The sequence below is a fragment of the Pholis gunnellus genome (assembly GCF_910591455.1).
Source record: "Pholis gunnellus genome assembly, chromosome: 14".
Taxonomy (NCBI): Eukaryota; Metazoa; Chordata; class Actinopteri; order Perciformes; family Pholidae; genus Pholis; species Pholis gunnellus.
Genome location: NC_136541.1, coordinates 13,490,406 through 13,507,747, shown reverse-complemented (window position 1 = coordinate 13,507,747; position 17,342 = coordinate 13,490,406). Strand labels below are relative to the sequence as shown.

General features: G+C 44.6%; 1 protein-coding gene across 1 annotated transcript in view; it reads left to right on the top strand.

Moving 5' to 3' along the window:
* Positions 1-6,234: 6,234 nt before the first annotated feature.
* Positions 6,235-17,342, top strand: part of LOC306706796 (dynein axonemal heavy chain 11-like) — a gene marked incomplete at both ends in the record, with an annotated part of 32,834 nt that continues 21,726 nt past the window's right edge. Inside the window, 30 exon segments of the mRNA XM_079174018.1 lie at positions 6,235-6,264; positions 6,431-6,621; positions 6,819-7,014; positions 7,102-7,201; positions 7,578-7,789; positions 7,882-8,115; positions 8,323-8,490; positions 9,029-9,145; positions 9,373-9,510; positions 9,675-9,799; positions 10,130-10,325; positions 11,055-11,159; positions 11,278-11,469; positions 11,865-12,065; positions 12,196-12,531; positions 12,627-12,704; positions 12,776-12,831; positions 13,014-13,134; positions 13,270-13,439; positions 13,721-13,943; positions 14,045-14,161; positions 14,377-14,463; positions 14,577-14,735; positions 14,924-15,007; positions 15,119-15,277; positions 15,525-15,647; positions 15,889-16,011; positions 16,255-16,479; positions 16,571-16,789; positions 17,035-17,202. Of these exon segments, the coding sequence (XP_079030144.1) occupies positions 6,235-6,264; positions 6,431-6,621; positions 6,819-7,014; positions 7,102-7,201; positions 7,578-7,789; positions 7,882-8,115; positions 8,323-8,490; positions 9,029-9,145; positions 9,373-9,510; positions 9,675-9,799; positions 10,130-10,325; positions 11,055-11,159; positions 11,278-11,469; positions 11,865-12,065; positions 12,196-12,531; positions 12,627-12,704; positions 12,776-12,831; positions 13,014-13,134; positions 13,270-13,439; positions 13,721-13,943; positions 14,045-14,161; positions 14,377-14,463; positions 14,577-14,735; positions 14,924-15,007; positions 15,119-15,277; positions 15,525-15,647; positions 15,889-16,011; positions 16,255-16,479; positions 16,571-16,789; positions 17,035-17,202 (4,653 nt within the window).

Sequence of the window (17,342 nt, the reverse complement as noted above, 5' to 3'; positions counted from 1 at the left end):
CTAAACTCTGCACTCAACTCACAATTACTCAAGAGTTTCCCCAAATTATTTCAGCGCAAAGCTGTTCACTTTCCATGCAATAACAATGGAAGAACAAGTGCACTTTTTTGCTGGTAAGGACATCGGACAGCACTGCAGTTAACCTATATGCAACATTAAACTAATTGCAATAATTGCAAATGAATGACAGCTAAATGACAGACAATCAGACTCCGTGCCCTGCGATATTATTCATCAGAGTGAAACCTCAGTCTATCATTTTGCCTCCGTCTACCTTCATTAGCACATATTCACACGTAATGGCCGGGCACTGTGGCGGCCAATCAGACAAAGTAATGTAGTCATTTGAAAAGGAGGGTGGTGGTACAGTTAGTGTGTCAGTGTGTCTAATTCCCTACTTTGTTCTCAGACATACTTTAATGGAGCGGAGGAAACGCTCGGCTCCTTTCACCCCATTTGGCTGAATCACGGAGCGTGAAAAATATATAGGGTGCAATATGGTATTACTCTTTATTTAATCACATCATGGGGAGAGGTAAATGTCTTTGAGATGAAAGGGCTCTGCTCATGAGCTTTAGTTATCTCGCTTCTCTTAAAAGTTAAAAGAAACAATGTGTGATATGGAAATTTTCTCTCCCGCTCTCAATGCTCTCTAAACGTATCCACCACTGGAGACAGCCACACATGCGTCATTTGTATTTGTTGAGCGGTTACCCAGGTGTGTTTCTCTCCTCCTTTATTGTTTTATGGTCTTAATATCTCTGAGGTCAGCAGATAATGATAAATCAATAGAAACAATACTTTCTCTCTCAAAGACCAAGGGAACACTCTGAATCTGTACAAACACGCTGCTACTGGTTTGTGTGTTCTAGTATCTGTGTGAATAGCGTCGCAGTACGTTTACTATGTGCCCACAGTGGAGTTATGCCAAATCCATTTCAGCTATTGACAAGAAGCACGTATAATACACGTCTCCCCGGAGTTTATATGGGTATTAATGAGCAACAAGAGGACGAGGCATGGGAGAAATTTTGAATTAGACCATCCTCTGGGATATTCTGTGAAGCCTGATAGAGAAACAGCCCCATCTACAGGATTTAAGTGTGACTGGAACCCCCCCCCCCCCCCCCCCCCCCCCCCCCCCTCATAAAGAGAAGGTTGTGTGCCTAACTTTAAATTCCAGTGCATCTCTTTGTCTCAGCAAAACTTAATGAGCCTCCAGAGAGCACGCGCAGGTGAACTTGCTGTAAGAGGAAACTACCTGTGTCTACCACAGCACAGAACAATGCTGTCTTTTCTTTTTTTTTGTTTCTTACTGAATCTGCAGATTTTGGAGGAGACGCTGCAGTACTTTGCCGGTGAAATGAAGGTGTTCTCTTACACAGTGTGTTGACTTAGTGAACTATATCCTGGAAGTGGTCAGCAAGGACTCAGCGTTCCTGAAAACAAGTTGCTGGGGTCCCCTCACCCCGAAAGCACAAACGTGTGCACACTTGATATAGTCAGAGGAGAGCAAGCTCAGGACTTTGAAAGCACAAACACACACACACACACACATCCTGGGAGATTGGCCGTGCTCTCTAACCCCTTCCTGTGTATACGGGCCTGCTTCTCAAATATCACTGAGTCCAGACACAGGGGAAAGACCTTTGCAGAACAAAAGAGAGGTTTGATAAAGGAAGAGGTTGCTGGTGACACTCTGCCTTTTCACCCTTCTACAAAGAGAAGTTCCTGCTGGCTCCTCCAAAATTGACCCCTCCATCTTTTGAATCATTTATGGTCGGAGAAAAACAACAAAGATGTAGAAACTGGAGGGAAAAGAAATGGATGAACAGGAGAGGGGGGGAATCTTTTTTGAGGTGGGTCAGATTGGCGTGATGAAAGGGAGGAGAGGAATGTCCGCAGAGTGGAGAGGGGGCAACGAGACAGAAAGAGGAACAGGAACACAATAGTTTAGAGCAAGAAACTGAAAGGGATAAAGCAGAGTCACCTTGACAGGAGAGGTCACAAACCAAACTGACTCTCTTTGTAAGGTGCCTGAGGTGTCAACAAGCTGCTTACATTTTCACACTGTTACCCCACAATAAAACAGCAAACTGCAAAACTGGAAAAATACATTGGCATCGCATAAAATGGATATTATAATGGGATTTGCTTGCTCTAATCAACTCCACGGATCTCAGCCAATAGTGCTTGCGTGCTTGTGTGTTTGTGTGTGTGTCCAAAAGAGCTGGCAGCCATGCAGAGGTATGAGACAGATGTGTGTGTCGGTCATTACTGTAATCGCTCCATTTACTTCATCTACCCTGGGAGGGACGGCTGGTCAGCACCATCTGGACACACAGACACACAAGCACATACATGGCTATCGCCAGCCGTGGTTGGGTTTCATGGGTAGTCAGCCAGCAACAGGAGGCAAGCTTTGAGACGATCATTATGTGTGTGTGTGTGTGTGTCTGTCTGTGGCAGTGTGCATGCATTTGCCATCTTTATCAACCCCCCCTCCCTTGTCTCCATCATCCTTTTCTTTTTATCCATTTCTTTGCCTGCCATGAGTCCAACTGCTTCAGTAATACATGAATCTGTCATGTTCCCCAGGGACTACAAGAGAAAATGAAAAAAGTCCGAGTTGAGTAGTAAAGTAGGGACTTGTTCGAGACTCCCAGTGCCTGAGGAGACAATGGTCGTCATGGTGTGTGTGTGTGTGTGTGTGTGTGTGTGCGGTTGAAAGATACAGGGACCTCAAGCTCATCTACATGTAATTTCCTTCCCTGACTGAGGACAGGCGAGGGGTGATGAGGAGAGGAGGAGAGGAGGAGAGGAGGAGAGGAGCGGTTGAGAGGAGAGACGGAGAGCGAGCCAGGCTGAAGCTCCGGACTCAAGGGCGGCAGGCTGATCGTCAAGCAACACGTAGCCATGGAAACGGCAGATGGAGGGATCGAGGAGGAGAGGTGGAGGAACAAGAGGAGGAGAAAAGAAATGAGGGCAATGCTTCAGGTTAACTACATAGCTGAGAGATTTATACGAAATAAAAAAATAAAAGAGGATGGATGGTGATTTGCTATGCTACATTGGAGCATAATATTACAACCGCGAACAGGTGATATTCCAGGTACAGTCAAGAGCTGGGAGTTTAAACATTGCTTGAGGATACATTTCTTTCCAGTTGCCCTTTTACTCCGCCTGTTTACATTACTCAGCAACGACTCTGTTCAGAACTACTCTTGAATATTTAACATCAATAGGCGGCCAAGTACATATCGCTATTCTGCTTTTGCTCCTCTGCTCCTTCATCACTCTACTCTCCGTCTCATTTGTAATCTGAAAGCTTGCTGCCCCTCCTCATCCTCCAAACACCCTCCCTTTTTCCCCGTTTGTCTCCTCCATTGGCTCCCTCTCCTGCCCCCCTCTTCCCCCCCCCCCCCCCAATTGTCCTAAGATCTCTTTTTCTGGCCTCCATCCTTCCATCCCTACAGAGCAGAGCTGACATTGGGCATGAGGTCAGACAGAGAGATGGGCAGTCATGCTCCTGCTGTCAGCAGGCTCAAAATGGGCTTAGACAGTGTGTGTGTGTGTGTGTGTGTGTGTGTGTGTGTGTGTGTGTGTGTGTGTGTGTGTTGAGACACCCAAGGGACACCCTCGCTAGCCTTGGGCTCTGGACAGGCAAACCCGCACAAGCGCCTCACGTTCAGTCACACACTTTCGTAGCCATGTAATAGTAGAAAGACACATTAATGCCAACATACTGCACCCTTACATAGCACATAGAGGACATTCGTTCAAGATGCATCAGTGTGTAAAGAGAATTCACAAAAAATACATACACACACACACACACACACACACATATTAACTTATGCAAACAGAGTGAGGCATGGAATTATAGATTTCAGAAAGGACAAATTCCCTTGGAGAACTGCCACGGATTATTGGCTGGTATGACCAGTGTTGTGAACAATGGAAAGACTGTATTCACTGCTGATGGATGCTGAACACTAAAAATAAAGACATAAACCTCCAAAAGGTCATTTACATCCATTATGAGTATATACGTCATATGAAGTGAGAAATCGCGTCGCTGAATTGCATCTAATGTTTAAAGCAGACATTAAGCCAAAGGGGAGTGATTATAGAAAATGAAGTGGCTGTATGAACATGGAAATCCTGTATACTCTAATGGGACATTGGTTAAACTGAATTTAGACTCTGTGTAGTAGAGATGACTAGAGATGAGGACATTTTACATCTGTTCAATCGTTAGGTTTTGACAAGCCTTCTATTGAGGGGATGCTTATAACATCCACTTGCAGGCATTGCATAACCCCGTGTATGGATCAAATGTAGGACCAGAAGGTTCGCCATACATTTAAATGTCAGACAATCCAGAAAAGCTCTGCCTTCTACTGTCGGCCCATTTTAAATATGAGATTACATTCATTTATTAAGGTTAAAACTCAGAAAGTGAGGGATCTTTAAAAGGGCAATCATTGCTGGGGTATTTTAAGTAACACAGAGAAATGTCCCATTTTTCCAAGGTTTTATATAAATATGGCATAACATGTGTAATAGGATGTCATGGCTAGGGTCACTTTGGATTACATTTGAGGGACGCTGTCAGAAACATTGTACCACACTGCCCCCATGTGGCGAAGCTGCACATTGCATTGGTTAGTAGGAAAGACCTCTACTCTTTGACTAAAAGATCTTTCTCTTTTTTCAACAGCAGTTACCACATTTTCTTCCACATACCAAAATATGAAACCTCAAAACAATGTCACAATTCCATATCCATTTGTTATCAATAAAAACACATATACTATATACTGTATACTTCTATGTAACTGAAAACCGTACACATAAGTGTAATGTCATTACCTGTCCTGGAGGTGTCCCTGTGGTTGGGTCTTCCTCCTTGAAGGCTCAGGTTACAGGGTAGGGTTACAGGCCATACAGGCTACACAAACAGCCCATACTGCTTTGTAACAGTGTCAAGTAAACCTATCCATCAGCTGATAGCCCTCAGAGCTGGAGACGAGAGAAGAAACATTAAGCTGGGACGGGTAGAATAGAGCGTATCGTTGTTATGATTGGGGAAACATCCTGTTAAGAGCTTCTGAGCGTTTACCTTTTATCTGACTCTGTGTGATTCCCTTTCCTAGTTCCACATCCCCTACACACCAGATCAAGTAGTAGTCGTAGCCTTAGGCTTGTTTATCTTTCCTGCTTGAGTCGTCATGGCTGAGGCCACCGGTACAAGCAGCAACAGTGCAGGTTTGGGCATCGGAGGGGCTGGAGGAGTGCGTGTCGCCCAGGAGCCCTCTCTCAAAGCCGGCGTGGTGTTGTCAGATGAGAGGGTGGACTTCCTTCGGGAGCAGGCCTTCTGTGTGCTGCGCGTGAAGACGGATAAGTGGAACCGCTTTATTGGAGCAGAGGAGAACCAGAAGATCATACTGGATTTCCTGGACCACATCTGGATCAACAGACTGCTGCTCTTCACTGGACCTGGAGGGACATTGCATGCAGGCGATGCTGAGGTAAGAAATAAACACAGGCCACAGGTAAATTGACACAGGCATAAACGCGGTTTATTAAACATTAAGGCACCTGCTGTCATATATGTGTCATTTTCTTTGTCACCTCCTTTTCTTGGCTAAAGTCAATTTTGTGGGCAAATTCAATTATGATTATAGCTTTGAGTAAATATTTAATGGCATAGTTCATCTATTGCTTTCTGTATGCACAGTATGTTTGAAAGTCTGTCGACTAATATCGCCGAGGTAAAGATACTGTGCATACATACAGACTGGCTTATGATGAGTCACATTTCACATTCACGTTTCTGTTTGCCTGGGTGGCATGAAGACGCTGTTAATTAAACATAGGTAGCAGCACACTTCCTCACACCCTGAGAACTTTTGAACAATGCTGTGCATATAGTTATTTAACAATATAGACAATATGTTGACATGCATAGATATACTTTAGGTCTTAAACCCAAAATATCCTGTGCTTGAGAGCTACACTCCATCTAACACACACGTTCTTTGAAATAAGTCACTACTTATTTCTAGTGCTTTCAATGCTGTTGAAAGCATTCCTACTGTTTTTGAATCTGTGAAGACGTCCCCGCCATGGAAGACCAAGCTACTGTGTGTGCTGAAGAAGGGCGTGAAGAGAATTGCCCGCCAAGGATTCAGACAACAACTGCGGCTGGGGGAAGTGCCTGGATACCCCATGGAGCACCTACCTGTTGTCATCTCTGAGGTGGGCTAGTGTGTGTATGTGTGTGTGTGTGTGTGTGTCCAACTCATACACCAACAGCTGTGAGGGTATGAAGATTTGGGGTTTCCCAATTTAGCATATTGCTGGCAGAAGAAAAGCAGGGATGCATGGTGGGTTGAAAACAGCGTGTGTGTAACTTGCTGCACAGGTGCTAGTGTGTGTGCTGTCCAACGGTCTGAACCACGAGGACTGGCTGCGGGTGGTGTCTGATGACATCCACAGGCACCTGGAGAAGCTGAGGAGCAGGGTGGTGACAACGAGAGGCCGCGCCGAGGGGCGAACCCTGCTGCCCCTACCGCTGTGTGTGGAGAGGGCTCGGCCTCGGGACATTGTACTCGGGTCAGTGTGTATGCGTGGCTAATAGCGTAGCTTAATGTGTATTTCCCATTGCACATTTCTGACGCTAAAACGGTGTGCGTTCATTTTGTCCAGGAGAAGTATCGTTACTAAGCTGAAAATAAAGTGTATCTATTGTCTTCATTCCTTCCTCCATTTTCACCCACACCACCATTTTTCCCACTCTCTCTCTCCCTCAGCCCCTCTGGTTGGCCGCTGGACCACGGCTTGTTATACTCTATAGAAACTCTGATAGTTCAGTGGTCCGGACAGATATGGAACGTCCTGAAGAAAGACTCTGGTACGGTGCTGCACCAAGGAGACCACCCAGGCCCCAGCGTGGAGCTCCAGTTTTGGGCCTCTCAGAGGGGAAACCTGCTGGGCATTCAGTCACAAGTATGACACTGGTTGTGTGGAAGATTGTTCAGGTGTGCCTAATAAAGTGATCACTGAGTGTAAATACTCCGACTTTCACGTTTTCAGATCCAGAGCCCCAAAGTGGAGCACATCATGGAGATCCTGAGAAGAGTCAAGAGCAGTTACTACTCCTCCTTCAAGGACATTTGCCTCAAAGTCAATGAGGGTAGATTACTCCTCATTTAGCAGCGCTAATTAATGATTTTCCTCATTCTATCATCTCTCACAGCCCAACCGCTCAGTCAGTGTCTTAATATGTGCTGCTCCTACATCCAGAGTGTACAGCTATTATTCATCTTTATTCCTCAAATACAAAAATAACTTATGTGTGTTTTTCTATGTTATCTGAATTTGACTCTAATGAAGCTTTGCCTTGCATTTGTTCTGTTTTCGTCATTCTCATGTAGCAGATGTGGGCAACGTGGCAATCGCGTTGCCACTGTTGCTAGAAGTTGCCAATTTAATTTGATTTAATTCTGTTAAATGACCTCTCTGTTGGCATCATGTTTATCTATTACTACTTCTGTATGCGATTATCATAGCGGTGCTGGAAGCAGAGGACATAGATCTGTATCTACGCCCCCTCAGGAGACTAATCAGCAGCCTGGAAGAGAGGAGTGTCCCACAGGTAGACACTCTACTGCCTTCTCTTTTCCACACACTCTGTCTCATCTGGAGCTGTTCTCAGTACTACTGCACCCCACAACGAATGGTGGTCCTCCTGCAGGAGTTCTGCAACCTGATCATTGAAAAGGTACAGTGATGCATCTCAGCGTATGTGTGTGACAGAGAGAGACAGAATACCTCTCAATGATATTCTTAATATGATTGCGTGTCTGAATCCAGGCCATTGCCTACCTCATCCCAGAAGAGCTGTTTAAGATGGAGCTGGAGGAGGGGGTGGAGAGAGTCCAGATAACCATCTCAGTTCTGCGCTCCTTCAAGCAATTGTTTCACGCTCACCGGCAGCGGATCCCAAAGTATTACAGACACAGCCAGGCCATCAAGCTGTGGGACTTTCCGGCTACGCTTGTGTTCCAGCGTTCAGACCGCATCATGGAGCGGCTGCTTATGATCGAGGTGCATGTGTTGACAATCATATAGCTCTGTTTGTGTTCGTTTTATAGGAAGATGAGAAATGTCCACATCTTAAGTAAGAAGGTGACCGAACAATTTCCCCCAAGAAGATATTATTTCGATAACGTTTACATTGACTGCTGTATTTCATTTTCTTATCTGATTACCTCCATCCTTACCTATCAGTTGCTTTTCTTCTCTTATCTGTAGGAACTTTTTGCAACAGCGCTGGACTTTCTGAAACTGGAGAAGGTTGAACTGGGCGGATCCAGAGGGAAGGTGCTCAGTGAGATGGTCTTCAGCATGAGTGAGGAGTTTCATGACCGCTGGAGGGCCCTCAGAGAGAGCAAACATGACCCCCTGGACTATGCCGACGATGTGAGGCCTACACTGTGGTGAAACTGTTTGTTGCACTGCTATGTCATCAATAAACCCAAAGGGGTGTGATTCAAAGCCATTTATAAGTGGCATTGGCAGGCACAGCCGAATAACACGAAATAACTCGTAATTAGATGTTATTTTTCCGCCCCGCGGTACAGTAATTGAAAACTAGCAAAGCAAAGAAGTTGCTAAGCAACACGCAAGAATCGGCGACAGCAGTAATTATCAGTCAGTGCATCAATTTCATTTAATTTACTGGATATTTTACAGCTATTTTTCAACAGCTTCCAGTGTGACTCAGCCAATTAAAACTGGAACTGAATCAGAAATTGATCTGTGTTGTAATTTACTTTTTGCAAGTGTGTGTTATTCCAGCCAATACTGATCAACTCAGCTAAGGAGAACATAAAATACAGCATGAAAATGTAATGGAATAAACATTGCCTATAATAATATAAGTGGACTCACAGTTTTTTATCCGGGAAAGGGACTGACAAAATCCATAATCTCCTGTCTAATGCCCTCTTGTGTCCAGGATTTTGTGCACCACTACAAGCGTTTCATCGAGCAGAACAGAGATTTTGACCAGAGGCTGGGGACTGTCCTCAACCTGGCCTTCCAGCACTCCAAAAACCTGAAGTCAACCTTTAAGGTTTGTCTTTTACACCATGTCCCCTGAAACAATCCCGTTACTGTGATTTAGTGATTCCATGCCATTCGGGATAAGAGGTGTTGATCAGTTACACTTTTGGAATTTCAACTTGTTGGTGGCTTAGATTCAAATCCAGGGACTCACTAAAGTAAATCAGAACTATATTATTGGACATCATATTACCTCAATGTCTAAGATGAACTGCGGTGTTTTTGTGTCCCATCTAGTTGTTGAAGATTTTCAGCACCCTGCTCGAGAGGCCTATGATCCACCAGCTGTTCTCTCCTAACTACAACGTGTTGTTGGACATGTTCAACCAGGAAGTAGACCGCTGTCAGTTTATACATGATCAACACAGAGACGGGGTAAGAGACAGAGCAGAAATAAATATTCTCAATGGCTTAGAAATCTGAATGCTGACGCACTTGTGTGTCACGTGTGCTACGAACGTCTTTGGAAAACGTATTAACTTAAAAGTGATGAACATGACTCTGTCATCAGCCAAGTTAATTCAACCTTTGTGTTTCAGCTGCGGTCCGGCTGTACTGTCCTGGGGAAGAATATGCCGTCAGTGGCCGGAAACCTCAAATGGTCGCAGGAGCTTCGGAATCGCATCCTCTCCAATCGGAGCAACCTCTGCCAGCTGGCCCATGTGTACGGACCAGCCACACTTATCACACACAGACATAATTATCTCACGCAACAACTGTCATGCAGCAGATCTGTTGTTGATTTTAATATAATTTGCACTGATAAAACGCCATGGGGCGCCGTGGTAGCTCCAGGAAGAAGAACAAGTGCCATTAAGGCCAAGTTCTTACCACAGCGGAGGACCCTTTGCTGCATGTCATCCCCTCTCTCTCTCTCTCAAGCACAAAAATGGCTTTTTAAACAACTCTACGTCCAGGCGAGCTCCTCGTAAACGATACACTGTATATAAGAAGCTGGCTTTTTTTCCTCCCTTCCTCCCTCTCTCCCTTCCAGGCCCCTGGGCTCTGCTGAAGCAGACGATGTCCTCCAAAAGTGTGAGCGTGTTCTGGAGGTTCTAGACCGGTTTGATGAGGAGCTGTTCTCTGAGTGGACTGAGGGCCTGGAGGACATCTGTCAAACCCACCTAAAGGAACCACTGCTCACACTGGACACAGACACAGGCCTGTTCCAGGTCAACTTCAGTCCTGCAGTAAGAACATGGACGATGCAATCACCAAGAGACGTATTCAAATAATAATCAGAGTACAAATTATTGTTTTAATCTAATTATGTTGCATACAATGAACTACAGTATAGTGGAAAATGTATGATAGAGGTTCGACTATACAAGTCATTCCACCATTAAATCATTTAAATATGTACATCAAATATGATTTTTTTTTGCTGCAACTTATCACTGATTACTACAAAATGATAAGATATATAATTCATGAAAGCTTTTACATTTGTTGCATTTCTTTTGTCAGCATCCAGTTGCTACAGTGGTTTGTTTACAATAAACTGAGGAACTATTTTGCATTAGCAGCCATAACCACAGTATATGAACAGACAAGGAAAATCACAAAACGCACTCAACATCAAATCAAAGGAACAAGAGAAAGTTCAGCAGCAATGAATATAAATAACCAGCAACATCAAAATCAGGCACTATAATCCAGGGATTGCAATGTATCTGATGTACTACGAGCATCAGATATTGAACTGACTATGTGTGTGTGTGTGTGTGTGTGTGTGTGTGTGTGTGTGTGTGTGTGTGTGTGTGTGTGTGCACTTTGTTTCAATGTTAATGAGATTGCCACTTTCAGATGCTGATCCTATCTATTCAGCTTGTGGCTGCCACGTTATAAGGAAACAAAACAATTCACTGCACTTTGGATTACTCAAATGCTCCTCCCTGTCTCTCTGTGCCTGTCCCCAGTTGACATCAGTGCTCAGGGAGGTGAAGTATCTGGGCATGCCGAAGAACCAGAACATTCCCAAAGCAGCTCTCCAGCTCTACTCCAAACGGGAGAGGCTCTACATGGTGGGTAGCTAAGCTTCAGGTGTTGCATTTGGATATAGCGTCAAACTTGACCTGTGATACACACTGTATGTTGAAAATGACCAGAGTTTAAGTGTTAACAATGCAACGTATCCTCTAGTACACACAGACACTGACCTTGGTGACCCAATGGTACAACCAGCTCCACAGCACCATCCTGGCTGTAGAGCTGGGATTGGTGAAAGATGAGATGGATGGGACGAAGCGACAGCTGGATCCGGCCCTCCGGGAGCTGAGCTGGGCTCAGGACGACCTATGGGACTACATCCAGAGCACACGGGACCTGGTCAAGGTACTGAACATTTCTTGTGTATTTTAAGGAGATCTTTTCACTGCATTGTCAAATAACAAAAGGTGAAACGTGTAATGCTTTTCTTCAGTGCTCATGTTCACGCTATTTTGCAGCATATTCACAACATTCTGATGTATTTAGAGAAAAGATCCTGTCCCAGTTGCATTTTGTGCTGGAATATGAAATGTTTTGGTTTATTTGAGAGAGTGTTCAATAGCAGTACCAACACCTGCGGTGAAACTGTTGCCTGCCAATGTAGAATGACTCTTGGCACTCTCCTGATGTGATCCAAGCCAGCTTTCCTCAATCATAGCAAACAGAAAGCAACATGCAGCTGTCAACTGATGGGATTATAATTACTGGTTGTAACAGTTTCTCTCTTTTGCTATCCCCAGAGCATTTCTAGTCGTGTCCAGAAGAGCAAAGCTAACGTGGAGGCCGTCCAGGCCCTTATGGGGAAATTCAGTCATCGTGCCTTCATCACCAGAAAGAGCCGTGGTTCTACTCTCCTCATCTTCTCTGACATTGATGAGAGTGTTTCCAAACAGCATACGCTCATCACTAGTACAGGGGAGGAAATACACAAACTGCTGCAGGTATATCCACCTTACTCTTAGTGCTGGAGAGAAGGACTTATGCACTACAGCTCATTCTTGTATTCATATATATAATTATCATATTTTTTTTCCTTTCCTCTAATGCATCCCTTTTGCCACTGTGCTCCAGGAAAGCCAGTCTCTGCTCGGTGTTACAGACCTGGACGGCAGTGAGTGGCGGGCCTACACTGACTATGTGGACCGCATGATCCTGACAGGCTTCTCGAGTGCGGTGCGCTGCTCGCTGCAGTACCACATGGACAACACAGATGCAGCCCAGCGCATTTCACCGCTGTTTGAGGTCCAGCTGGTGCTCCACAGCAACGAGATGACTTTTGACCCCTCGTTGGACTTCAGCCACAGTGGTAACTTCTATGATGTTGTGGATAAGATGGTAGCCAACATCACCAACATGGCGTCCTTTATTCCCAGAGTGGCAAAGCATAAACAACTGGATAACTATCAGGTGCTGTACAGATTAGATTATAGGTTTATACGCAGAAATGTATCTGCCCCCACACAGGCCCTTGTCACATGCTACCTCGTTTCTTTATCTTGTAGTGCGACATAAATGAAATGGAGGATTTGTCCGAGATGTGCCATGTTATCCGCTCACGGACACGCGCAGCTATCGCTAAGGTGAGTGTAATGTCCACTCATGGAAGCTGCTATATGATGCTTACAGCTGTAAAGATTGTGTTGCTTTTCAGGTCAGAGAATATCAGGGATCGTTTGCCAGCTACCGCTACCTCTGGACTGATGACAGGTCAGAAGTGTATGGCTCTCTGTCATTTTCTTTTTATACTTTTATCAAATTGCTTTATAGCTGAAAAAAACACAAATAAAAGTTCTTGTACATAATTCCATTCACTTAACAAATTATAAATATCCTCAATATGGATATTTGCTAAAGGAAAGAATTCCTCCTTTTCACGTCAACTTTCACAGGTCTGAATTTATGAGGCAGTTCCTGCTGTACGGCCACGTGTTAAGTACAGAGGAAGCCGAGTTGTATGCCGACTACGAGCTGAAAAAGAACCCACCCACCCTGGACAACTTCAAAGAACAGGTGTGCTTCACATACACCGAGACTGACTTGACCACAGTTTAGTGTTTTTATGGAGCCGGTCAGTGCAACCAATCGTCTCCGGTCTTTTCCTCTGTGATCCATGTCCGTGAGTCACTGCATCATTCTTCATTCCAGATCAACCTGTTTGAGTCTCTGTATGTGCGAGTGAGCAAGATGGAGGACAGGAAGGTGTTTTGTGGCTGGCTACAGCTAGACATCAGACCCTTCAAGCACACACTGATGAATGTCATCAAGAGGTGGAGCTGGATGTTCAAGGAGCACCTGCTCAACCACGTGAACCAGAGGTTAGACACGCATGCAAACACGCAAAAAAAAGATAAAAATTACCTGAAAATATAGAATATCGAGCAGCAAATTATTGTGTGTTTAAAAACATTTTAAATGAACTCTGCTTGCACAACTGTTTTCTGGTTGTGATCTATGACCCACAATGGCAAAAAAAGTACTTAAAGCAATCTGTTAAAACTGTTTAACTAAGGGGATGTAGTAGTTACTGCAAGAGATTCTTTTTACTTCAAATCTTCATTGAAGTTACTTATTTTCCTCCTTCCTCTCTTTCCTGCAGCGTGAGAGAATTATCGTCTTTTGTCCAGGACACGGCCCACGGTCTTTCTAACAAGGTGTCAGATGGCGACTATGCCGCCCTTGTGGACATTATGGGACACCTCATGGCCATACGAGACCGGCAGATCAGCAACGAGCAGCACTTCAAACCTCTCCAGTCTACTGCTGAGCTCCTCAAGACCTACGAACAGCAGCTGCCAGAGAGCGTCTACACACAGCTAGAAGTGTGAACCAATGCGCAAATTGCACACATTTCTATTAGTGCTGGTAGATGTATACATTTATCATTACATTACATTCTACCCTCTATTACCACAAATCACAGGAGCTGCCAGAGAAGTGGAAGAGTCTGATAAAAATTGCATTCACAGTCAAACATGAAGTGGCGCCACTACAATCAAATGAAGTTTCGGTTATACGCAGGAAATGTGTCCGGTTTGAGGTGAGGCTGTGTGTGTGTGCGGGGTAGGATGTCAACCTCTTACAGAGAGCTCAATATCTGAAATCGTCTCACTTTCTTTCCTGCATTATATATGACTGCCCCCCCCCCCCCCCCCCCCCGTGTGCACAGTTATAGATGGAGAGATGGAGACAGATATGCAGAGTACCTGCAGCTTCAAAGAATTCTGAATGTGCAGGTTTTTTTTCATATTTTAGGTCAAGCAGCATGAGTTCAGGGAACAGTTTCGTATCGATCCAATCTTTAAGACCAATGTGGAGAAGCATTATAAACTGATTGACAAGGTGAGCACTGGGAGACTTTTACCCACCTATTCATAAAGAAAGGTTTAACAGTCGCGCTTTGCAAAGCAGTGCCTTACAGTGTATAATAAAAACATAATTCAAAACGTCTCCAGTCTAATCGAGGGGTAGCAGTGATGGAGGCAGAAATGAAGAGGCTGCAGGACACGGCTGATCTGTTTGAGGTCAGTTTCCCAGACTACAAGCAACTGCGCCAGTGTCGCTCTGACATCATACTGGTCAAAGCAGTCTGGGACATGATCATCTTTGTGAAGGTAAATGTCAATCGGCACATTTTGATTTCGTAGCTATGTACATACAGAAGGGTCCGCATAGTGAGGGTCCCAGCGTTTGACTGCGAGTTTCCACACCATAGCATACCTATTGATGACCTTTAAGACTGTAGGAGAAAAAGCATTCCAGAATCACATCTTGAATGCTTCCGTTCTCCTCCCCTTGCCAGACCAGTATAGAGGATTGGACCAAGACTCCGTGGAAAGAGATCAATGTTGAGCAGATGGACATGGAGCTCAGGAGATTCGCCAAAGTATGACAAGCTCCCATGGCCAAAAATTAAAATGTTTCATTTTTGCCAGGGTTGAGTAAAAAAAAGTGAATTTCTTTCATACTTCATGACTACCTCTATTGCACGTTGCAGGAGATGAAGATGCTGGATAAGGAGGTCCGGGTGTGGGACGTCTACATGGGCCTAGAGTCGACTGTGAAGAACTTGTTGACCTCTCTAAGAGCCGTCAACGAGCTGCAAAACTCCGCTGTCAGAGAAAGACACTGGCAACAGCTTATGAACACCACCCGGGTATGAGACTATCTCAGCTGCCTGTCTCATACCATCTGATTCAATAATGTTTCATCAATGCTCATGCGATACGATACTTGCCACTCTATAGAGATCAGTTCTGATCTTCTTTGGACTAGTCTTCACCCAACCGTCCTGCCAGCTCATGTCCAGGCCTATAATGACAAGCACAGTTCAGTGAACCCAATTATCCCGATCTGAAATGTGATCACACTCATGGTTGCCCTGTATTCCTTCTGGTCCACAGGTCAGGTTTGTGATGGGAGAGGGCACCACCCTGGGGGACCTTTTGGAATTACAGCTTCACCGTGTGGAGGATGAGGTCAAAAACATAGTGGACAAGGCTGTAAAAGAAATGGCCATAGAGAAAGTAGGTATCATAACAACTAACCGGTTGTAGAATAGTGTCCTGTATATATTCCTGACAAACACTGTCCCAAAAAAATAAACTTTTACCATATGCTTAAAAAGTAGACAAGAAGGATGAAATCACAAATAGTTATGCAGCAATAAGATACAAAACATCATGACAAGTTTTGATTTCTATGTTTTTCCTCGTCTTCAAAAGACAAATGTCACATGTAAGGAAATGTTTCCTTTTATTTACTTAGGTGCTGGCAGAGATAACCCAGACGTGGAGTGTTATGTCGTTGTCATATGAGACTCACACCAGCACAGGAACCCCTCTGCTCAAAGCCGATGAGAATCTGATAGAAACACTGGAGGACAACCAGGTGAGCCTAAAAACTAAACTGAGTTTATCTGAACGATATCTAGTAGATTACAGTAATGTATTATTTCAGCTTTTTAACACTGAACTGTGCTTTTATGTCAGTCTGTCTCCATGACATTAAGGAGGCAACTATTCGAAACAGAAACAGATTGAAGGGTTCATAATAGTTTCATTTATCTAAACATACATTAAAGAGGGTTCTTACAGATCATCATCTAAAGCTACTCCGTTTATCTCTCTTCAGGTGCAGCTGCAGAACATCCTGATGAGTAAGTACGTCGAGTATTTCCAGGCGGAGGTGAGCGGATGGCAGAGGAAGCTGATGGTGGCTGACCTGGTCATCTCCTCCTGGATGTCTGTCCAGAGGACCTGGGCCCACCTCAACAGCATCTTCACCAACAGCCACGACATCCGCTGCCAGCTGGCCAACGATGCAGAGCGCTTCCAGGGAATTCACACTGACTTCCAGGTAACACATAGTACACAAGAGCACCAGCCTACATGCGTCCACCTCACTGTATCGTTATGTTGTGTGATTTTACTCCTACTTTTACTACCAGAGCTTGATGACTGAGGTGGTGCAGAACAACAATGTGGTGGCGGTGACCAACCGGCCTGGCTTCCTGGACAACCTGGAGACCTTGCAGCAGAGGCTGTCTGTGTGCGAGAAGGCCCTGGCCGAGTACCTCGAGACCAAGAGACTCACATTCCCCAGGTTTTACTTTGTCTCTGCCTCAGACCTGCTGGAGATTGTCTCCAAGGGAACACAGCCCAAACAGGTGACGGATTTCAATTTGATTATGTTTTCCGAGAGAGAACATATAGAGAGATAGTCAGCATATTGTAGTTATCACTTCACTGTATGTGTGTTAGTGTCTCGTGGAGCGGAGAATGTTAATAAAGATAAGAACGAGAGACAATTTTCTTTTTTCATTTACTTTAAATTCCAGTCGAGAGATTACGCTCTGTAAACAACATAACCGTTAAAGTGTAAATGGGATTATATGTGTGTGTTTTTTTCCAGGTGACCAGACATTTGCTGAAGCTGTTTGACAACATAGCAGATCTTCGCTTCACGGACTCAGACAGAGGTGGAGGAGGGGAGGACGATGGGGAGGCAGTTGCTATAGGGATGTACAGCCGAGAGGGCGAATACGTTTCATTCTCTGAGCCATGTGTTTGTGAAGGACAGGTATGACAAAAAAAAAAAAAAATCTGATTTCTCTGTGTGCAAATACAAGTACAGTTACACTGCGGTATTCATTAATCACATTACCATGGTCTTGCTGTATTTAAAAGCTTTCTCTGTATTGTTTGATTTCGTACATGTGT